At 54.1% G+C, this 23,756-nt stretch overlaps 1 protein-coding gene across 1 annotated transcript; it reads right to left on the bottom strand.

Annotated features, from left to right (window-relative positions):
• Positions 1–403: 403 nt before the first annotated feature.
• Positions 404–23,738, bottom strand: DUOX2 (dual oxidase 2). The gene is made up of 34 exons (XM_068696211.1): positions 23,676–23,738; positions 19,326–19,417; positions 18,580–18,663; positions 17,264–17,428; positions 16,545–16,732; positions 15,008–15,209; positions 14,162–14,328; positions 14,029–14,089; positions 13,809–13,905; positions 13,569–13,656; positions 12,713–12,812; positions 12,214–12,377; positions 11,629–11,795; positions 11,365–11,483; positions 10,104–10,241; positions 9,838–9,948; positions 8,963–9,165; positions 8,366–8,551; positions 7,709–7,934; positions 6,946–7,039; positions 6,532–6,707; positions 6,180–6,246; positions 5,606–5,701; positions 4,606–4,784; positions 3,777–4,007; positions 3,562–3,661; positions 3,394–3,443; positions 3,175–3,302; positions 2,844–2,997; positions 2,398–2,630; positions 2,085–2,243; positions 1,800–1,955; positions 1,590–1,718; positions 404–1,247 (listed from the first exon to the last, which is right to left on the bottom strand). The coding sequence occupies exons 2-34, from the start codon at positions 19,387–19,389 to the stop codon at positions 1,125–1,127; spliced, it is 4,605 nt and encodes a 1,534-aa protein (XP_068552312.1). The 5' UTR covers positions 19,390–19,417; positions 23,676–23,738; the 3' UTR covers positions 404–1,124.
• Positions 23,739–23,756: the final 18 nt, after the last annotated feature.

Below are 23,756 nucleotides of genomic sequence, written 5' to 3'. Positions count from 1 at the left end.
AGGTGTCAAAGGTGATTAGGCAGAAGAAAAGCCTGCAAGGTCATGCTGTGTTTTATGGGGCTGGCATAGCCTGGGCAGACTTCCCTTAGTCATTGTAGAAGTGGTCAAAGTACCGCTCAGATTAACTGGGTTAATGTGTCATCCTGAGCAAGGTTTCACTGGGGGCATTGCCACTGCGGGAGTGTTGCTGGGGATGCTAGGACACAGTCGATGGGGTTCAAGTCCTTATCCCTCCCACCCCCAGCCCTTCTATATTACCAGTGGAGGGGAAACTTGCTCCTGTTTAATGTGTTTCCCAGTGGGATGGTGCAAATGCTCTGTAATGGGAGCAAGACCCACGTGATGCTACAACTATTGCAAGCCTGCAGGTGACAGACACAGCACAGGACTCAAAAAGTGATTGAAAACTTCAGTCAGCTTTATTTAAGCAAAGATAAAGTCCTGTTGCTCAATCACAGCCCGCGAGAGCAGCAGCCCAGCGATGCATAGCCAGGCATTAGTTAAACAAGCACAAATGATCCCTGATCAAAGTGATGGGGATGCTGCTGAAAGAAGCCAACACAAACACTGCTAAGGCCCTAAGCAAACCCAGGGAAGGCTCAGAGCACTGATGAGCAGGCACAGTAGCGAAGCTGAGCCCGTTTGCAGGAGAGGGGCAGTGGGGAGCTCACTGCCTCCTCACCCCATGTGCGTGTCCCCTGCCCAGGTCTGTGGGCAAAGCTGTGAATTGGGGTTGTGCAGGCACCAAGCCCCTTTCCTGAAGTGCTTCAGAGCCATTCCCCCGTGACCCCACAGAGCACGGCCTCCAGCTTGCAGGATCAAGGTGGCGGAGCTGGGCTTGAACCAAATTTTGGGTTCCTGCATTGAGACAGACAAGCCGCCAGCATGTGGGGCTCATGCAGGGCGATGCCAGGAGAGCAGTGTTCTGCTGGTGCACCAAGCACCGGGTCTCGGCTCCTGTGTGTGCCAGGCTGCTCGTGGTCATGGGTGGGTTTCTTCCAGGGATGGCAGCAGGTGGGAGCCTGAGACCACAACCACCCCTGAAGCCTCGCTGCATGGGTGCTGGGGTCAAACACACATTTCCCATGGTGACTGCAATCCACAGGAGTAAAAAGTGGGTAGGGTTAGAAGTTCTCGTAGTGATGTGCAAAGTAGGCCTGGTCCTTCTTGTTCAGCTGCTGGCAAGCCTTCTCCACGCTCTTCGTCATTCCAGGTGGACCACAGCTGAACACCCCGATCTTGTGCACCTGGGGGAGGAGGGCAGACAAAGGGGTCAGCCTGCTCTGGCAGCTTCAGGCACGGACACCAGCCTGAGGAGGCTCTTGGGGAGGTTGTCACCTCCCTTTGAAGTTACAGGGGGAAGGATGAGGACCTCAGGCTTGGAGCCCTGGGTCCTGTGCCAGCTCCAGGCACTGGAGGGGCACATGTGGCTGTAGTGGGGCATTGTTGACCCTCACGGCTCATCCCAGCACCGGGGGGAAAGGAGGGTTTATGGACCTTGAGGAAAGGCTGGGAGTGGTGCCTCCAGTGTCCTCCACACCTATGGGTGGATGTCCCACCCCGTCCCCAAGCAGATCGGTGGCACTAACCTCAGGGTGCACCTCCTGCAGTGAGTCGAAGAAGGGTACGAACGGCGGGCGCCCGAAATGGGTGATGGAGCGCAGCCCCGTGAACAGGCTCTTGTTCAGCACCTTCTGGAAGTGCCGCTCGCAGATGTACTGGAAGAGAGATCAGCACACATCAGGCGGCCCAGCAGGGCCTGGCGGCCTCCCCGCGGGTGGGCCTGGCACAGGGCTCACCAGCATGGTGGTGCGCAGGTCGAACTTCTCAGCCAGCTGCGTGATGTAGATGTGCACGGAGACCAGCTCGTTCTTGTCTGCCTCCTCCACCTCGCGGATGATGTCTGCCAGCCACTCGAACTGCCGCTGTGTGCGTGTCACCCAGATGAAATAGATCTGTGGGAGAGAGGGATGAGGCTCTGCACAGGGCTGGGAGCCCTCCATAGATCTGTGGGGCTCTTCTCAGCTGGGTAACGAGGGATTTCATCTCAGGAGGGCTCTTGTCCTCCAGATGCTTCCCCTTACCTTCTTGCACATCAGCTTGGAGTTGATGGACGACTTGAAGACCAGGTCCTTGAGGATGGATGCGAAGGGCGTCACCCCGATGCCTCCTCCCACCAACACCGACACCTCAAACTTGTGCCACTCCTGGTGGCCCTCCCCGAAGGGCCCGTCCAGATAGAGCTAGAAAGGAGCCAGCCATCAGCAGAGCACCTCCCTCCTCTGCTTGCCCAGGGCTCGGTCACCTTCAGAGCTAGAGAGGTGTTTTGGGCCAGGCACAAGCCGGCACCAAGATGCTCTTGGCTTGGGTGTTCCCATCCCCGGAGGGACGCCTCACCTTGGGCAGCTTGCCGAGGACAGCCAGGCTCTCCGGGGCGTAGAGCTCCCGCAGGCGGGTGGTCCAGGGCCCCACGGCACGGATGTGCAGGCTCAGAGTGTCCTCGTGGGGTGCCGAGGTGAGGGTGAAGGGGTGGTACTCGGTGGTGCCCAGGGCCATGCAGGCGATGCGCACCCACTGCCCGGACTTGTAGTCAAAGTCCTGTGGCCGCTGGAACCGCAGGTGGGTGACGCCTGGAGGGGGGGACAGGGACCTCGTTACCTCTGTCATTAAGGTGGAGATGTTGAGTGGTGGAAAGGCTCAAGGAAAGACAGAGCACGAGAGCTGTCCTAGTGATGGCTGGGACAGAGTTTGAGGGCAAATGGTGGAGCCAGGCACGGTGCTCAGCATGCTGGAGAGGCTGTGCTGGGCTGACCTGGCACCGTGCGGCCAGAGGGATGCAGTACCTGAGGGCAGGAGCTCAGCTTTCACCACATTGATCTCCACCTTCTTCCTGCTCAGGCTGAGCAGCTTGTCTGCGCCGTAGATGAGAGCTGGGATGATGAAGTAGATGTGGAAGCGGGGCTGCTGGACCAGAGCGTAGCTGCCGTGGATGATGACCTGGGCAAGGGCAGGGGGGAGCCCTCATCAGCACGGGGCTTGGCACAGCCTTTGCTGGTTTAGTGGCGGCTCAGGAGCAGTGGGGTGCTAGGACTGGGGCCACTGGGTCCCTTGGGAGCTCCCATGGGCTTGTGGTACATCGACCCTGTCCCTCTCTCCCCGTCCCATAGGCTTTACCAGGACGTAGAGCAGCACGTAGAGGTGGTGGGTGATCCAGAAGGCCTGGAAGCTGACACGTCGGAAGTGGTGGGTGGCGAACACGTACATGACGGCCAGGATGATGAGCAGCAGCACTCCTGTCATGCCTGTGAAAGGGGTTGGGAGGTGCTGGTGGGAATCTGGGATCCCTCATGGGGCTCCCCTGGAGCAGGGCAGAGGACTGCCTGCCATCCTCACCTGGAATGGACTGGAAGACCCACCAGTAATACTTCTGAGGGAGCTGTGACCTAGAGGGGGGACAAAAAATTGCACCAGGGAGTTGGCAGACCTGGGAGAAACCAAACTCCTGGCTTCCACTTTCACTCCCATCTATGCCTAACATGCTCTGCTTTAAACTTCACCTACCCATCGTTCATAAAGACGCTGGAAAAGAGGCAGGACAAGACGCTGAGAGGCGTGACTGAGAAGATGTAGACGTTCACTATGTGACCCGCGGTGTGGAGCACTGTAAGAGACAGAAGCCATGAGAGAAAAGCATCACCACTGCGGTGAGTGGAGACCTGGCAACCCTGCTGTTGTGCCGGGGACACGGTGATTCCCCCTGCCAGCAGCTCGCCCACCTGAGAAAATCAGGGCTGCCATGGCAATCCAGCGGTGGAAGTCCACGGCGGCATCAAAGGGGATGTAGTGATTGAGGAACGTCTCCCGCAGGACGGTGATGAGGTTGCGGCACATGGTGAGCAGGATGTAGGAGTACATGAAGGAGACGCAGGCGGCTGATCCTCGGGAGATGATGATCCCGACAAAGGTGGTCTGCGCAATTCCAGTGCTGGGGGATGCAAAGGCGTAGTCTGGGGGGAAGAGAGCAGAGGGCACATCATGTGCCTGGTGGTGAGGACCAGGGGACAGCCGCTTGTGTGGCTCCACCAAGAAAACATCATCTGGATGGGGCTGTGTGGGATGGGTGGGAGCTGGGACACGTCCCACAGGGCAGAGGGTGAGGGAAGTGGGCTTGGTCAGGCTGGGGAAGATGGGGCAGGGAGCACAGTGCTGTGTGCCACCACGTAGTGGGTGTTACAGAGGGGAAGGAGCCATGCTCTTTTTCAGAGCTGCACAGTGAAAGGATGAGAGGCAACAACGTGACTCTCACAGAGGGAAATTCAAGTTAGACGTAAAATAAAAACACTTCGCAGGGAAGATGACCAAACACTGGCACAGGCCTGGCAAGGCGGTGAGATCTCCAACCCAACAGCTCTTGAATCCTCTCTAGATGGGAGCCTGGTGTGGCTTTGAAACTGGGCCCCCAATGGTCCCTTCTGACCTCAGGAATTCTTTGGTTATGCCAGGGGAAGACCAATGCTGTTGTTCAAAGCCGTGCCGGGACCTTTTGCACCCCAGCGTGCCCCACGCAGCGAGCAGCTCCTCCAAAGGGGCTGGGGGGACACTCACAGTATGCCCTCTCCACGAACAAGCCGGCGGTGATGGCCGAGAACAGGACCACGCAGACGATGTGGCGCCGGTAATTCTCAATGAAACGCTTGAACTCCTGGATCTTCTGCTGAACTTTGTTTCGCTGGTACTTCTTCCGCTGTGCTTCGGTGTACAAATGCAGCTGGTACTGATTTGCCCTGGCAAAAACAGGAAGACCGGCGTCATTTTGAGGTTCAACCAGAAGGGCATGGCTCGGGGTCCTCCTGATCCATGTGGTGGGCTGCAGGGTCCAGATTAATGCATCTTCCTCCCTCTGCAGCACTGCGACCACCTCTGCATGGCAGCCACTGCAGTGACCACACACAGTACCAGCGATGATCTCAGGCCATCAGCTGGTCTACGTGAAAGATCATAACAAATCATCACGTAGTGACTCACAAATGAAACCACAGATAAGAACCATAAAAGATGATTCTTGTTGTATTATTCAAACCTTCAAAAATATCCTGGGGTCAGGTAAGGTTCCTGGAACTGTCAAGGCAAACCAGGTTATTATAAAAAGTATATTACTTCTGGCCATGAAAAACAGCCAGTTAACTGCTTTCTTATTTAAGTATTTGTCAGTGACACAGCGGTGAGGACAGGAGCCTCTCCTGCAGCTCTTGCAGGCAGCCCACACGTGAATTAGCAGAGTCCCAAGGGGCAGAGGAGTGAAGGCAGGACTTGCCATGAGATGTCTCTCTCCATGCATAAGGCATACACCCCAAAAAGTAGTCCTGTTTTCCAGAGCTGACCACTTCATTATTATTTGTTTTTGTCATCAGAGAGACACCAACACCTCTCCAGCTACAGCAGGAAAGGGGCCAGCCCTTTGCTATCCCCACAGCAGGTGCTCAGCAAGGGCTTGATGTGCCTGCTGGGATGGGGCTGGGGCTGGCATCCCCTCCCTGCAGCCGTGCCACTTGGCCTATGGTGTGAACAGACGCAAGAAACCCGAGGAGGAGAGGAGCATACTCACTTTCTGCCTGTTCTCTTCCTCAGCTCCTGCCCTTCTTGATCCCTGTAGTGGGCCACCGTCTCCAGGTTTGGGTCTCTCTCCCCATCTGAGACAGTTCTGCCAGAAAGAGGGGTATGTCTCACCTAAACTGTCCGTGCACAGCCAGCAGCCAGCCTGGCCTCGCCAAAATTTTCCCTACAGCCACCCCATGGACACTTTCCATCTCAGGCTCAGCTGCCAAGGTGTCCTGCTGGTGTGAACCCTAACTGCTCGGCACACGGGGTGGGTTCCCTCCAAGATAACCCGCTGTCCCTCTGACAGGCGAGGCCAGACTCCCCCCACTGCTCCGAGACACCCCAGCTGTGCAGGAGATGCAGCGGGGGCTCTGCAGGAGCCATGGGAGGGCAAAAGGCAGCAGCCCCACAGTGGTGGCTTGCTCACAGGCATGACCCCACATGGTAACCCCCCCATCCCCAGAGCTGGGGGTGCAAAAGCCTGGGAGGAGCATTTGCTGGAGAAGCTGTGGTGAAGGATGGGTGTGCATAAGGGCAGAAGAAGGAGAAAAAATAATAATTGCATGAGTGAGAGCACTTACCCTCTGGGCTCTTTCTTTATGAAGGAGACACGGTTGTGCAGGTTTTTCTTGAACACCTCGGGGACACCTTTCAGGAGATAAAAGGACAAAACAGCCATTTACAGAGGGGTGATACGGGGGACGAGGTGTTGGCACCTCTGCTGGGCAGGGCTGTGTCGGGGAGAGGCTCTGCACGGAGCAAAATGTGTCGTGTGAGGAGTGACAGCCCATGCCCGCTTACTTCCCCATGGAGAATTGGGATTGGAAAGATTGATAGGACAAGACTGGGGAGCTAGGTGTGGGTGCTGCTGTTCCCCCCCCAAGTCCTGCAGGCCCTGGGGCGACCCAGAGCTCCTGCCCATTTCCCACTGACCTTTGATGCAGAGCTGGGTGAAACGAAGCTCGCTGTCGTGGTCCCGCAGCATGTAGTGGAAATCCTCCCACGTCAGCTCATCCCTGTCCTGAAACCCTGAGGCCCGGAACATGGACTCGGTCACCTGCTCTGCCTGCTCCCTTGACAGGCAGTTGTTGGAGATCTCAATGAAGGACCTGGAGCAAGGAGGAGAGATGAGGACTTCAGAGGACCATAGCTTGAGACCTTGAAATAACACAGGGCAGAGCCCCAGACAAGTTTCATGGGAGAAATGGGCTCCTGGTTGTCAGTGCTGAGCCCAGGGGCTCTCGGATAACTTCCTTGGGGTCTGAGGCACAGAAGCTGGGAGCTGCTTGTGAAGACACTTTTAACTTTAGATATTGTGAAAATGCTTAGCAGGCAGAAGAGAAGTACCTGAGCATCCTCAGAAACTCCTCCTTGGAGAGGAACCCATTCTCATCAATGTCATACATCCTGAACATCACCTTGGATTTCTCCTCTGAGGACCCTGGTGGCAAGGGAAAGAGGTAAAGTAACAACAAGATCCTAGTTTCACCAACAAAGGTGTTTTCAGACATGTCTTTGAGAGTCTGGACCTGCCTCAGTGAAGCCACACAGCTCTCAACAGTCTGAAACCACACTGCCGATCACAGTCTGAATGGCAGCTGAATTTGCTTTCAGAGCCCTGTGCTGCCCTTCTGCTTGTGCAAGGTTGGGTAAATACATTCGTTGTTGGGCATTATTTTGCAAACTCATAATGCACTTTTGCATAGCAAAGAAATTTTCTGGGAACTGCTGTGATTGAATCTGGCATTCACCACCTCCACCTGTGAATCTGTCTTTCCAGTGATCATTAGGGATGATGAGAACTGATACCAGATATGGCTGTTATCAGCTGCCAAGCATAGCTGCATGGTACATTCAGGAGGTAGGGCAGAGTTGCACGTGGAAGATCACTGATCAGTAAATCACTGCTCTGAGATAGCTCCCCTCATGAACACCCTCACAGAAATCATTACATTGTCACTGCCCCTTGAAGGGAACTGTAAGCTGTAGAAGTGCCTACAGATTGACCTGCTGGGTGGATCTTGTCCTTCACTCTGCTGGTGGCATTGTCACAGCCTGGAAATGGGGCTCAGGGCAACAGATGAAGACCCTAACCCCCACCAGTTCCCACCTTTCATGAAGACCACCAAGATGTCCAGGAACTCCCTGAAGGAGATGTAGCCATTGCCGTCCTTGTCCGCCAAGGAGAACATGGAGTCCACGAACATGGAGTGGGCTTTGAGCCCAAGGGCCTCGGCGAACTCAGCCCTGCTCAGCTCACATGTCAGAGACTCCTTGGCCTTCTGTGAGGACTCAAAGTTGAGCTCTCCAGCATCGGACTCGTCGATGTCCAGCACCTGTAGGTTGTGTCCCACAAAACAAATCCCGTGAGTGCTGGCAGAGCAGCAGGTTGGTGCTCGCATGGAAAATCTATTGCACAAGGACTGGAGGCTCTCTTGGCACAGAATTCGTGGCAGATGCCACGGGGAAGTCTTGTGTTTCTCCTGCACAATACAGCTTTTATGCTGTATTGTGCACCACTGACCATTACAGAGGCTGTGGCTGCATCACACAAAAGTCTCTTTGCAACTTTAACCACTCATATCACCACAGCAGAAATCCCTTTGTTATCTACAAGGGAAAAGGTCCCTTGGTCCTGAAAATGTTAGCAGCTTCCTTGTGCGTGGCTTAACAGCTCTTACAGAGCCCAACAGCAGCAACATTCATTGCTCAGTCAATACAGAAATACCTTCTTCCATGCATCAGAGCCTGCCACACCCAAACATACCTGAGCAAACAGGTGCCTGAAGAAAGTCTCCAGAATTTGTTTCCTCTGCTCCTGGGTGACTGCCCGTTTCAGCAGGCTCTGCTCCTTCGTCTCGGACACAAGCAGATCAAGGCAGCTCTTTCTCAAGTATTCTCGTAGCTTCCCCATGAAGTTGCTCCTCTCTGCCTCCTCGTTGAACAGCAGCACCTGCCCGAGGCCCCACCAAAAGCTGTGAGTGGCAGAGGCTCAGCCAGGCTGGGGCTGGACATCACGCCCAGCCAGCCAAAAGCTCATGCTTTCCTCAGTATATTTTAGTAGCCTGACCTCCCCTACCAAATCCACCTCCCACATGCCATTTCTGTCCATGGGTATCACCCAAGACCCAATTTGCTGAAGTCTGGAGGAAGGTGTCTGCCCCCAGCTCGGTACAAATTGCTGCTGTTCACCACAGTGGACGCTCCATGGTACAAGCTGGTGGCTCTCAGGAGGTCACAGCCACCCTTCAGGGACCTACCCTGCCCTGGGATCCCACAGCCCAGGTCTGAATGGTGCCATGAGCAGCAGCAGAGGATGGTGGAGGGTCCAGAGGAGGCCCTCTCCAGGTGTCATGGTACTCACCAGGTCGTACTCCTTGGGGCTCTTCAGCAGCAGAGCCTTGTTCCCTTTGTTGTTGGAGAGGATCACCTCCACCCTTCCATGGGCTTTCAGGCTGATGCTCCGCAGCACCGACCCTCTCCCATCCAGCACTTTGAGCACTTTGTCGGCTTGGAGCTGAATGTAGACAGGAGAGCTGTCTGTCTTGGGACCGTGCCACTCCATGGCTGAGGGGACAGAGCACAGCACGCAGTCAGAAAGGGGCACCTGCGCTTCTGTTCATCCCAACACCTCCTTCACCCCAACGTGGCTTGTGAGAGATTGCATTCAGCTTGCGACCTAGGGCTGGCAACCCTTCATTCCTTCCCTGCCGGTACAAACAACACAGAAAACACTCTGGGGGCCACCTGGGTTGCTACTGCACAGCCTGCTTTTGCTGCAATAACTGTGCCATTGCTGGTGCAATGGTACAAGCGTGCACAAGTGTCAGGGGTAAGCTCTCCCATCCGATTTCTGAAAATTTAGACTAACAGTTCTCAGTTTTATTTATTCTCTAACTGCTGGCTGAGCATCTGCCAGGAGAACAAACTCATGTTAAAATGATGCTCTCCCAAACACAGACCTCATGTGCATGGGCACGGAGCTCATGTACAGCTCATGGAGCAGGGAGGCAAAATTTTTCATGTCCAGAGCAAAGAGATACAGCCCCTGTTCTGTAGCTACTAGTGCAATTGCCTACATGGATTTCCTTCAGGTAAGGAGTGATCTGGGTCACAGGATGGCTTGGGTTGGAATATATCCAGTTTAGCTATAAGCTCCAAGCCCAAGATGCCTGGATATGTGTCCTGCCTTCAGGAGCATCACCAGGCACCACCATGGGATCGATGGTGCCACCTCACCGTGTATCGCCTCACTGGCCACCTCCCGCCGCACGCTGGCCTTCTTCTTGTCCAGCTTCTTGAAATCTCTCTTGCGGAGAACGGCAACGATCCAGGCAGCAAACAGACTCACTGGGGACACACGGGAGGAGGAGGCATGAGATACCCCAAAGCCCCTTCCTGCTTTGGCAGCATCACTTGTTTGATCAAGGCAGAGAGGGGCCCATGGGCACTCAGCCCCTTTCTCCAGCAGGAGAGGAGATGGGTAAAGAAATGGGGAGGCAAACCTAAAGGCAGGCAGAAGAGAATAACAATGATGATCCCGAAGCCTGCACCACTGCCTTCAAAGTAGTCCAGGACGGTCATGGGCGTGCAGTTGGCCAGGAGTTCAGCTGTCAGCTGCTGGGGCTGGGGGCACGGGTCTCCTGCATGGGGGGAGACAGGCAGTGAATATCACAGAACTTTTATCCTTCTCACCTCCACTGTCTCCAGGAACCACTGTGACTGAAGTGCTGGTGAGGTTCATTGCCAAGTGACCCAGGAAACCCTGCAAATGGGGCTGCTTGAGATCTTCAGGAGACAAGCCTTGTTTTCAGGCTGTGCCTTTGCATGCCACACCAAACCACGTGCAGAACTGGGCTCTGTGGAGCTCAGCACCATCACCTCTCCAGTGAGTAAGAAGCACCTTGGGCCATGGCAAGCTGGGGCTCAGGGCCTCTGCTTGTCTGGGCTGCCAGCTGGGTGCTGCAAATCCAGGGAGTCCTCCTGGTGCACTGCCAAGGGAACCAAAATGCCTTGCAAGGGCTGGAATGTGTGCTGGATAAAAGGCTTTCAGTACTTGGGAAAGGTGTGGCTAAATCCCAAGAGGAAAAGACAGGCTGTGGATAGTGCCAGGACTCTCTGGGTCTCAGTGGGGAGAGAAAACCTCATTGCAAGGACAGCACAGGAGGTAACCCAGGTGATGGACTGCATAAGTGTGGGACTTGGGGCTTTAAGGCTGCTCCTAGCCTGGTGGGAAATCAAAACTGCACAGGAATGCAAGCCCTGAGCCCTCAGCGGGCTGAAATCTGGCTGGTGCAGTTCACGGTGTTGTTGCAAGCACAGTTGCAGGAAAGCCTGGCCACCCTCCCAGCAGCCCTGGTTAACCAACCCCGGGCAGCTGATGAAAGGCAGAAGCAGGCAGAGTTACACAGCTATGGTACGCAAGGCTTAAGTCATCTACAGAACTTCTTTGTGTTTCAGGTTGCTCACGTTTAACCTGCAGACCTGTGTGTGCATGTATATGGAAGCAGAAAAAGGACACGTCAGTGAGGAGCATGACACAGCACGGGGTAGGCAGAGGCCAAGCCTTAACCCCAGCACAACCTCCTGGGGCATCGTTGCATCTTTTGTACCTGGGGATCCTTCCAGGACTCGTGCAATGCAGATGCCTGGACTTCAGCCTACTTTCAACTCATGCAACTTGTGCATTTTGCATGCTCCTCTCTGTCATGCATCGCAGCCTGGTGTTGTTCGCCCCCTCGCCCTGGTATTGCAAGCAGCACTCACCCTGCCTCCAGACGAACACGTTGCTCTGGAAGTCTGTAAGATTTCCAGAGGTGACTGCAGCCAGGACGTCACGGAATGTGGTGTTACGGATCTCCCTGGCTTCTGCCTCTGTGAAGAGCCTGGGGAAACAGTGGCGGAGCCAAGCGGTGACCCCGGGGTGCCGTGGCTCAGCCCAGAGACCTGGGGAGCTGGGGTTTGCTCCCCATGCTGCATTAGGAACCGAGGGAGCCTGCTCTGCCCACCCGATGGGGAAGAGGCATTTACCCATTCTTGGTGTTCTCAAACCAGAACCTGTCGCCATCGCGCAGGCGCACAAACTGGTCCAGGATGATGGCACTGAAGAGGGGGCTCTCAGCCTCCAGCATGCCTCCGGGGAGCATCTCCAGCCTGGCCGTGTTGTTGGCATACAGGTCAGCAACGTTCTTCAGGACCTGGCCAGAAACCCACATCACAAACGTGTGAACAGAGGGGATTTTGTCAGGGCTTCACAAAGTCCTGGCAAACCTCAGAAGGGGCAAGGAAAGTGCATTTGCCAGGCATCACATCTGTGGGCTGAGAGGTTGCTCAGCCCCATGCAGCCTTGAGCTCACAGCTTGGACTTGAGCAACTAAACATCTGCCCCAGGAGGAGCAGAGCACACAGCAGCACAGGAGCTCAGCACCAGGGCATGACAGATTTATTCCTGCCATGTAACCCCAGTGCAGCAGCCCCAAGGGCACAGGAGTGAGCTGGAGCAGGATGCGCACTGATGTCCCTCTCCACACACTGCAGGAGAGGCCAGCTACCTCTTGGACTGCCCCAAGATGCCCCGACATGCACGGTTTCCATGCCGGGCCATTTTCCTGTTACCTCTTGCTCCAGGTGCGGGGCAAGGTCCATCCAGTCCTGGAGAGGCTGCAAACCAAACCGCTCCCGGGCTTGGTTGTAGGTGGGCAGGCCAAGGTCACGCCCGCGCTGCAGCCAGCTGGCCATGAAGTCGGTGCGGGAGTACTTCAGAGGCCCGTACCAGTAATCTGCAGGTTGAACCAAAGCCACCGTGATGGTAAGGAAGAGCTGAAACGGCAACCCCAGCTGTTCTGGATGCCTAGCTGGCCTTGTCGCCCTGCCATGGGCCTTGCTGAACATAGAGAACACCTCCATGCCCTTGTGAGGATGGCCCCAGGGACGTGCTTCGCATGCCCTGTGGTTCCTCTGCACCTCTGTTAACAGGGCTGAAGCTGCTTCGAGCAAGTGGTTGGGTGCTGACAGCTGGACGGGACCTGCCTCCCCTCCTTGTCCCCCACATGGCCCCAGGAGAGAGGGTTCCCCCCAAAAAAACGCGCCAGCTGAGGTGTGGGGGAGCACAGACCTTGGAGATCTTCCACCAAAATGTTGTCCTCCCGCTCAGCAATCTGTGAGCTCATCCCCAGCAGGAGGCCATCCACGTCTTCTGCCTGCACCCCAGTGCTCTGAGGGGAAATGGGAAGACAAGGACAAGACAAAGGATGTGGGGCTGCCCCACACCCTTGAACCATTGCCCAAAGAGGTACAGGCTGCAGGCAAAGGGGAACCCATGGGTCTTCCAGGCTCATCTCTTCTATGTCACCTCAACTTTGAGGTCTTAAGGCCATCGTGGCTGAAGAAGGTATGTCTGTATGAGGAGGTTCTCACACTGTGTTTGGCCATCACGCTCTGCACCCAGTTTCCCTTTCAGCCCCCTGTGTGGTCCTCCATAATGTAAAGCACTGAATGAAGCCCCCCAGTCATTCTGCCAGCTTGAACACTGCCCAAGCAGGGCACATCCACCACGGACCCAAGTGACCACTGGACTTTCCTGGCCATGGCACATGTGTCCTGCAGAGCCTGGGGACACAGCTGGATCAGGAGCTGCACCACACAGGGCTTTTGGCATGAAAGTGGTCCTGCCACCACCACCAGCCATGGGGACAGGAGTGACCCAACCTGGACCAAGCTGGAAAATAACCCCAAGGCAGGAGATAGGAGGGTAGAGCTGTTCTTTGGACCAGCACTTCCCACAGCAGTAACTGTGTTGTTTCTGCTCCCAGCAGAGAGATTTCGTCCTCACATCCCTGACCTCATCAGCTGAAGGAATGATGATCCCTTCTCTTTGTGGGAAATGACTCCTCAGAGGGATCATCCCAATGAAAAGACAATTTGGGGAGAAATGGAGCTTCCACTGCGTGTAGTTGCTCCCGTCTTCGTACCTCTCTGCTCCAGTAGTTGTTGCAGAGCCGCATCGCTGGGAAGGTGCCACCAGGGCTGGACACATTCTGGAACTGGCAGCTGAGGTCCCTGCGACAACAGAGAAGTGCTGGACACATAGTCCATGGCCAGGGATGTTCCCAAGCTGGGGCCAGGCAGGGACCATCCCCAGCCCCGACCCCAATCTCAGGCATCCCCTTCGCTGGCATCGTGCTCCTGCTGCCCAGCTGAGATGTTCCTACCTCTTGTAGACACCCGGCGGCACCATGGTGGCCAGAAAAAGTTCCGCTGCTGCCACGAACTCCGGTGAAAGGCTGGGGTCCATGTGCTGCTGGTAACCTGCAGGGTGGCAGCAGCGGCTGAATCCAGCACCCAGGACGGAAGGAAAGGGGACCAAGCCCTGACCCCAAGCTCCCCCGGTCCCTACACACCCCACGGTCCCACTGCTGCTATGACTCTCACCTGTGTACTCCGGGACAGCTTTCCCCAGCAGCGCGGGCAGCCACTCGTACAGCACGATGCTCTAGGGCACAGGGAGCCAGGTCAGGGACGTGACCGGGGAGAATGCTGGGGAGCGTGGGGTCACGGCCCTTACCTGGAAGGTGGCGATGACCTTCTTGCGAGTGTGCTGGAAGATGTCCTCATCGGACCAGCTGGGTTGCGCCTTGGCCAGCTCCGTGGCCAGGTGGTTGTGGTACCGAAACCAAGCGATGCTCTCGGCCTGCAGGAAGCGGTTCTCATTCCCCCAGGCGTTCCCCAGGTCTGCAAGAGCCACCAGGGACATCAGAAGGAGACACAGCCGTGGGTGGAGACTTGGGCAGCTCCTGCCTCTGTCTCTTGCTCCCCATCCAAGGGTTTTCCATGCCCATGGTTCAAGAGGCCCCCAGCCCCATGCCCTTTTAACCTCACCATTTCTCGATGGGGAGGTGAGCAACCTGAGCAAGGAAGAGGCAGCACAAGCCCCAAGCACTGACCGAAGGTCAGGCAGATAAGGAATTCAAAGCAAGCTGAGCTGGTTTTTATCATCTGCATCCTCTTTCCCAAGAGGAGATTGCCTCGGATCCAAGGCACGAGCACCCGCCAGCCTCCGTGCACATGCTGGGAAATGACTCAATGCCTTCTGGGGTCACAGCACCTCCAGCTCACCGTGCATCTTTGCCAGACACGCATCTTCCTCCCCCTGGGGCTAGGACGCTGCCTTCTGTCCCATGGGGCTCCCCCACCCCCCACCCTGTACTTGGGTCACCTTCAGGCATTTCCCTGGCCACGCTCATTAATGGCCATGGCTCCCTGCCAAGGTGAGGGGGAGGATGCTGCAAGGCAGCACTGGGTGACCTCTTCCTTGACTCATCCCACCCCGAGATGGGGAAAGCCTCCACTGAGTCACCCAGCTGGGGCGAACGTGAGGAAACCACCAGGGAAGCTGCAGGTTGTCCCTTACCGTAGATCCCACGTGGACCACCCTGTCCGGTGGATGGATCCAGAGCTTTCCACATGGGGACCCTCCCATCCGTCTCCTTGGGTAACTGCCCGCTGGGCCCTGCCGCCAGCTGTCCCCCCGAGAAGCTCCGCAGGGCATCGCTCCAGGAGTGCGAGGGGCCGTAGATGGAGCTGCCATCCAGCCAGCCTGTCACCTCGTTGGTCTAGAGAACGAGCGTCAAAAGATGCAAAACATCTGAAAAGTCCCATCCTGACCTGTCTGGTCCTGCAAGCCACCCCATGCCCTCTTTTTAGGGCAAGCTATCAGGGTTAAGGTACGAACACAGCCAACGTCTGTGCAACCTGGTGGACTGACAGGAGTTAGTGACAAGTACAGGAAAAGACCATCATAGGGTTTTCAAAAGTACATTTATATGCTCTTATATATTATATAATAATAAGTAATATAAATAATAATACTTATATAGACACATATATATTTTCCCCGATTATTTTTGGCTGTACCCAGAACTGGATGTCAGTGAATCCCTACGTAGGCAAGGCAGGGCTGGAAAGGAGCTAAATTCATTTCTGGGGATACTGGGAACACTGGGGTTGTGCCCTCTGGGGATTCCTGTCCTCGCAGCTGGCAGTCCTACCACCCTAGCAGCACATTGAAGTATCTCCTCTGCCAAATATTTCCTTGAAAACATAATTTTTCTTTTGAAAGCGTGCTGGAGTTTTCACTTTCTAATGTTTGAAAAATACTGCTGAAAATGTGACCTGCTAATCTGGTCTCATCACGCTTTGTCATGTGAAAGGTTTGGGGCAGAGTGGATTTGCTTCAGCAATTTTGGCTGGGAAACTTCCCAGAATTAAAAGAAACAGCACATTTGACTTTGGAACACATCCAACCTCGGCACAACAAAGTATGGAGACGTGGAAGTCAAGAGGCTTTACAACTTTATGACAGTACCAACTCAGTTTCATGATATATTTTAAAGAACAAAGTTGCCTAATAGATATGTCTTAATTACTGATCTTCTGGAGTGGTACAAATGTAAGAGTCTGTTAATGAAGTTCTTTACATGTGCCATAAAAAGGTCCTGGCTATCGCTTGTTTCACCAGTTTCTTATCTAGTACCAGCGGACTTATCTTTGCTCATCTTGATTGAAGCAATAAAAACTCTGGCAGCCAAGGAAGACTGTGAACTGTTCCTTTACATTTTCTCTTCTGCTCTTGCTAAACCATGCCAGATACTCAAATGTGCATTAAAGTAAGTGGCATGAGCAGATCTAGAGTCTTTCCTCCCCCCCTCAAAAAAAAAAGTACTCATCTTGAGCAACAACAGCTGTTGCTCCGTGCAAAGCAACACCTTGGGAGGCTGTGCTTTGGGCTCATCTGTAAACAGTTAAACACTTGAGAGAATTATCTTTTTAAAGAAATAGCAGTGCTCTCCTTTTCTTTGGAAATGCTATCTCAGCTTCTGTAATTCCAAACATCCGGTGAAGAGGAATTTATCCAAAAGGGGAAGAGCAGAGGACGTGCAATCTCCTACCTGGTCTCGGGGGCTGTTGGGGCTCTGCCCTGTTTCCAGCGCCCAGTGGATGCGCTGGAAGGGCAGGACCACGGCGCCAGTTCCTTTAGGGTCAAACACGAGGTCCCCAGACGGGATGCGGATGTTCAGGAACTCAGCGGGACAGCCAGGTTTCTCCGTCGCCAGGATCTCCGAGAGAACGTGGAAACCTGCCAGAGAGCCAAACAGGGGCAGCTGTTGGGAGGATGGTCACTGGCACCCGGAGCAGATGGTGCTCCTGGTGCTCCTAGCCAGACACCATGAGCAGGGCCCACCTTGGGGCATCTGGGGACGTGTAAGAACTTTGTGCTCCACATCTTTGACAAATTCAACCTGTTTCCTCAGTGAGCCAGCAGTATTTCCCAGTGACCAAAGACCCCTCCAGCTTTCTGAGCAACAGCAGAAACTGCTCTGAATTGTAGCAATGCTGCCTAGCAATCACTCACCGTGTGGCTCTTATCAAGTCTGTTGGACGTTTTGCAATGAGACAACTCTTCCGCTAAAACAAACGCGGAAGTCTCCAAATGACAAGTATCAGCATTTGGGGCAACTTTCAAAGGTCACCAAAATTCATGCTGAACGGCACTGTGGTTGGCAATATGCAAGGCTTTATCTTTTGGGTATGAGGACTGCTCTGATGTGCAGCCTGGGGGGCATAGGAAACCTACATCCTCCTCCTGTTGGCAGCCCCCAGCTCTTACCGAAGAAGACGGCCAGCACGGTTGTGTTCCTCCCGGAGGGCAGTCCAGAGGGTCCCCGTGCCACCACGTTGCTGAGCTGGCGAGCGTTGGGCACGTGGGGCTCCTGCAGAGCCTGGTAGACGCCATCCGCGTAGTTGGCCGGCAGGAGACGCAGCAGCCGGGCACCTGGGGCACCAGAACAACACCGTGTGGGGCCAGCGGTACACGAGGCATGGAGCCATGGTAGCAGCAGGGTGCACCAGTGTGTGTGAAGGTATAAAAGAGACTGGAGGCACTTATTGTGGCCAAGGACATGCAAGTTTTGGTGCTGATACCAACTCCCCAAACTTCTTACAGCACAGGGATCAGTCCTCTTAAAATGAGGGATCCTTCGTGGGCATGTTACCTCTGGTTGTCCTTCTCCTCTCCCTCTGCATCCCCTTTGCTTTCTGGGGGCCTGGGGAGCTCAGTGATGTGCTCCAGGTGGTAACTGGAGTGGTGTTGAGCTGTCAGTCTTCTTTATATGATCATGTGTAGATATGGCAATTGCCAACATTGTAGGAGACAGGAGAGGTAACGGCCACAGAGGTGCAGAGATAAAGGAGAAGAGCACCCTGATTTGGCACCCACTGCTTGACCCATAACTAAAAAGCTGGGAGATGGGGACAGATGAGCAAATTTTTTTATAAAAGACTCTTCAAAAAGACTTTCAAAACACTCTTCATTTCAAAAAACTGTGTGGTGGGCATCTCTATTGAAGGGGATCCCTAGAACTGGGGGAAATCCTGAATTTACTGACTTAGTTTCAGGTTTAGGTTTGTTTTGAAATATTAAGAGTTGACCTGTGTGCTCTAGTAGAGAGAAATCTTGTTTGTCAGGACCCACTGGAACTCCCTGATGGGCTTTCATGTCACAAGAATAGTCTGCACAATGCCTGGACCGTGAACTTGTCTGTCTCTGACTTGGTATTGAATGCTGCTCAAACAGAATGCTGGTTTTGGCTCAAGATACCTTTTCCTGGCTCTGGGATCCCTGACCATCAGGGAAATGCCTGCTGGGAACAGCTGTGTCTACCCTACCTCAGATATTTTGAACTGGCCCACAGTGGCTCTACTCTGGCATAATCCAGCCCCAGCACAGTCCGCAGATGGTGCCTGTGCAGAAGGGAAGAGTGACACAGCCACGGCAGGTGCATTTAGGGATCTACCATGAGCAGCAGGAATTACCTGGTCACCTCCTGGGTTTGGGCTCAAGTGGGAAAAGGTTCCTCTCTCAGTCCAGATATCAAAGTGCCAGCTCCCCCCACCCCACCACCCCCATCCCCACCTGGCACTCACCCACCGAGCCACGGCCGTGGTGCAGCAGGTTGTTGTACCAGCCGTCATAGCGCTGGACCTCCCAGAAGATGTTTTCCTGGGCACCTGGAAAAGACCAGATCCATCTGGTGAGCAGCACAAAACACGCATGAAAAGAGTATCTCCATTACAGAATTATATTGTACTGTTATATTTTCCAATATTCTTTCTGAAACCTTCTGTCCAAACAGGTATTTAGAGAACTTTTACCCTTCTTTTGAGGGATAAGTAGTGTCTAAGATAAGAAATTCATGCTTGTGATCCTGATATTCCCAAATCAGTGTATAAGGTTTCTGGCTTCCACCAGTCTATTCTGAAAGGATCTTCATTTTCTTCTCTGTGTCAGAGGTATTCCCTTACTTCCCACCCCCACCTTACCTATGTGAGTCAAGTGAAGACCTTGACACTGAGGTTATGCTCCTCTATTTGCACTGCGTTTTAAGAGCAAACCTTTGTCAATAACTATTTGTCTTGTTTCCTTTCTGTTAATTTTTATTTATGCCATTATAACGCTAGGAAGAAGCTCCATTTCCTGGTTACAAGCTGTGTACACACATGAAGCACGCTAGGGGAATCTCCCAGACTTCAGGATCCACACACTCAGGATTTTACTCAGTTTTCTTATCTCCTCACAAAAAGAATCATCCCCACCTCTAATATGATACCCCATGAAACTACTTTGGATCCAGGATCTACTTTTGGACCCCCTTCCCAGGAACTGTCCTTACCCCCCAAGGTCCATGTCACCAGCAGAACCACAGTCAAACACAACATCATCTCTGGGGGCTTCATTGGCCACTGGGTCCTTGGAAGAAACAACCTGCAAATAAAGAGGACAAGGAGTGAGCTGGAGCGGGGCTGTTCCAGCAGTCTGGGAACATCGACAGACCACGATGTCAGCTCCCTCTTGTGGTTTCTACTGCCCAGTGAAACCTCCACAGCCGCCCATCAGCAGCATCGCTCGACTCAGGCTGCGGGATGGTGGCAGCGGCCATACGGGAGCCCATCACCCTGGGAAAGCTCTGTCAGGAGGCACCATCTGGCCTGAGATGGCCTTTCTGATGAGGCAGGACCAGCACCCCTGCCTCGGGGTAGCTTCAGATGTAGGTTCACAATTCATCATCTACGGCAGGAAGATGTTAAGCCCTGCCAGCTCAGTTAAGAGAAGTATGCTCTTCCTTACAGAAACAGACACGTTTAAACTGGCAGTTTCTCTGCACGCACATTGTCCCATCCAAACAAAATCCAGCTGTGAACATGAAGGGAACACCCTCAGCATGCAGCCAGGTGCCCCCAAATGTGCCAGTACTGCAGTAAAGATCTCTTGGTCATCCCTGGGTCATCTCCCAGCAAGTGCCCAACACCACTGACTCAAGACCAGCCATTCTCATGATGTTTTACTATCTTACTTTCCACAAAGACCCTGAATCCAGAGCAAATGTCATCAGTGGGACCTGAACCTTCAGATCCCCAGCCAACACATAACTGAACAGAGAGATTCCCGGCCATAAAAAGCAAAGGTTACATTTTTCGGCCACAAATGCTATAAAGCTGCCACTGGCTTTCCATGCACAGAAATGCTAAACATGGATTTAACTCTAGGATAGGGCTTTCAACTAAACATGGTCTTTGCCCACTTGTGCCGATACTATGGCTAAGTAACAGAACTGTAGAGGCATATCCAAGGGCTAACATCGTTTTGGATGAGCTGCATTGACGAGAAATGCAGAGATGCACAGGTTTCTCTGTGTCAAACATCCCTTCTTCCTACATTGCTCTTTCACAAGGCATCCTTTTAGCTTCTTTTTGTCATTGTTCTAATCAAACCTTAAGAAACACTGGTTTCAGTAAGGCTTACACGTTGCCAGTAGTTCTGTAGGTTTTATTTTTGATTACCTGGGAATCGCAATGGGGATTTATCACTGATAATTATCAGTGGTGCAAATTACAGCGTACAGGTAACTAAACACATTATCCACTTCAGAAACGAAGTGGTTTGAGATTTAAATGTTATCATTTGTGCTCACAGTTTATTGCATTTGTAAAACTGGATGTTCATTGCCAGGTTGTGCGCATATCATATGAACCACATTAACCCACTTCCATCAAAGATTTCTGTACTTTTGTCCTTTTACATTAGAAAGCGGGGTGTTTCTCAATGAGTAACATTTCCCTGCTCCTCCTCCTTCACAACAGCTCACCTTCTTTATACAAGAGACAGAATGTTCTTACAAACCACTCTATTATCTTCTCATAACACGGATTTTAAAACTAAACCACCGTTGAAATACCTCTGCACTGACTGCATTTTCAGTTCTGTTCTCACCTCCGCGTGCATAGGAGTGAGGTGTCCAGCCCACACCTGGCTCTATGGGAAACCTTTGTGGGACACCAGCAAAGAGCCGCATGCCCTGAGGAGGCTCTTTCTCACCAGCAAACCCTGCAGTTTCACAGCAGCACAATGTGCCAGGGTGGCTGTGTGGTGCTGGGTTATCCTGCAGCTCCTCTGCAGCATGCACCTGGCAAACAGCTCATGCACAGTCCCTGAGCTGTGCCACAGGGCTCACAGCAGGTCTGTGCTGTGCTGGGGGCTGCCTCAAGCCTTGGAGCTGATAAGGATGCCATCAGAGGCTGTAGCTGGCAGGAACCACAGGAGGAACTCAGAAGTTTGTCCGATGGGTGAAATGCCATGATGCTTGAGACCTCTGCCAGGAGTGGCAGCGCCCAGCCACCATCACCACAAAGGACTTTTGTACCAGGGAGATCTTTCCTCTTCCCTGCTGAAATCAATGCAAAGGGCTGCAAGGCTGGAGACAGTGGTGTTGTTGCTCCAAGCAGTAGGTTGGACTACAGACTCCTGAAACATAGATTATTTTCCACCCATGTTGAATCTTCCATATCTTCCTTCTCTTCCATATCTTTCCATTACCTTTATGTCTTCCCATGACTTATTTGGCATATCTGCAGCATGTCTCTCTCAGCCAAAGGTCAAGAGCCATCTCCCTTTTCCAGGAGCACTTTTTCATGTCAGTATTTGGACTGTGCAGGCATGAGGAAACATGATCCTACAACTCCCCCGTCTATCAGACTTTCTCCAGCCATTCCTGGGAACTTCCTCAAAGGCAAGGCTGAGTAACATGAATCCTTACAAGACACTCTCAAGAAGGGGAAGATGCACATCTGAGCTTGGGACCCCATGCCCAGGGAAGACAGGCGTCCCATGAGCAGCACTCAGCTGTCCTACAGGATGCCTTGCCATGCTGCAGCTGAAAGCTCCAGCTTCACTCTCTCCGGTGTGTTCTCCATGTTTTGAGGACCCATCACCTGGCTTCTCCAGAAAGAGCCTTCTGCTCTCAGATCTGCCTCCAAACCTGCCGATCCACCCACGAGCTTCCCTGGCATAATGAAATGTGGCTGACCTTGGAAGCCCATGGTGCAGCTTGTCAATTGAAAGTTTTGCAAGCTTGGATTAGCTTGATAGTCTTATCAGTTTACCAGGAACTTTGTAAGGTCTGATTAGCCCTCAAGGCTTCGCTGTTCCACAGATTCCTGTGATACCTTGGGAAAATCACTCCCTCCATCTGCACCTAGTGGAAGGAAGTACCAGCTTCCCAAGCCCTGTCTTTTCCCATTAGAGAGCAAATCTGTGCCCTATCTTAAACCTGGGCTTTTTACATCCCTGAGTATGTTGAAACCCTGCTGCAGAGGGTACATGCATGTGGCTTCCCCCAGAGCCAGGACCTCCAGCTTAACTGATCTCAGCAGATTTGGCTCCCCCAGAGTTAAGGCTTCATCCTTCAAACATCTCCTGAGCTCTCCCCAGAGGCATGTGTCAGCTGGGACTGTGAACCCCGTCAGCACACTGGAGGAGTGGCAGTGCTGTGGCTGAGCTGAGGGTGACCATACAGGTAAAGCAGACTCAAGGCTCCTTGTCCTTATGGCCCCCATTAGTCACAGCTTTTTTCTCTCCCCCCACCCCCACCCCAGTCTTGGTGGGACAGGTTGGGACACTGCCACCTTCCCCCACCAGCCAGCCCTGGTGTTTGAGAACAGACTGCATCTCTCCAGCCTTGGATGTTGACCACAAAAACCCACAGCTGGGCACACACTATGGACAGTGATGACACAGGGACCCGCAGCACCTCCAGCTTGTCCACCCCAGGACTCCCCTGGAGCCAGGTGCTCCAGCATCACCACGGTGTCAGCCCACCTTGCCCTATGGCTCCAAACCCTGCCAGGCAGGGATGTGCAGGGCTCCACTGCACCCTGCAGGAGGGGGACGTGTGTGACCCCATCCCATTCTGCTCTCACACAGTTCTCCATGCCCACAGGGACATGGGTGGTCCCAGCTTCCTAGTACCCTGTACAAGTGCATGCCCCAAGCAGGCAGGGACACCAGTGGCCCGGCTGCATGGTTCCCATGGACGCAGAGACATACAACCTTATCTCACCCCATACCTCACACAGGTGGGAAACGTATATCCCAGCCCCTTCCATACACCACCCAGCCAGGGACGTGTATGACCCCATCGCCCTTTGCCCCTCGTGTCAGAGAGGAGTAGCACAACCCCCTGCTCCCCCCACGGGCAACAACACACGCACAGCAAAACCCGCGGCACGCCTCGGCAGGCAGCAACATGTGCAGCCCTAGCTCCTGCTCCCCCACGCGGGGAGGGGGGACAAGCGTGGCCCCGACCCCCCTGACTCCATAACAAGCGGTCCCCTGGCACCTCCCACCCAGCCGGGGAGGCTCGTGGCTCTGACCCCATTACCCCACGCACCCCACACTCAGCAGGGACACGCACAGTGCTGACCCCAGCGCCCCCCCAGCCAAACAGCAACACGTACAGCTCCGACCCCCATCACCCCCGCGCAGAAGCGGACACGCGTGGGACCGATCCACAGCCCCCCCCACGCAGGCAGGGAACACGCGTGGAGCCGACCCACAGCCCCTCCACCCATACAGTCAAGGGAACACGCGTGGAACCGATCCACGGCGCTCCCCGACATCCCCCCCCAGTCACCCCCACGCGGGGCAGGACACGCGCGGCCGCGATCCCCCGAGCCGCGGCACTCACCGTGGCGGCGGTGCTGCGGGCTGTGCGCTGGGGCGGGCGGTGCCGGCATTTACATAGGGCTCCGCGCCCGCCGCCGCCTAT

Source organism: Anas acuta, chromosome 12, assembly GCF_963932015.1.
Source record: "Anas acuta chromosome 12, bAnaAcu1.1, whole genome shotgun sequence".
NCBI classification, from domain to species: Eukaryota; Metazoa; Chordata; class Aves; order Anseriformes; family Anatidae; genus Anas; species Anas acuta.
The sequence above is the reverse complement of the archived record's forward strand: the minus strand, read 5'-3'. Positions and strand labels throughout refer to the sequence as shown.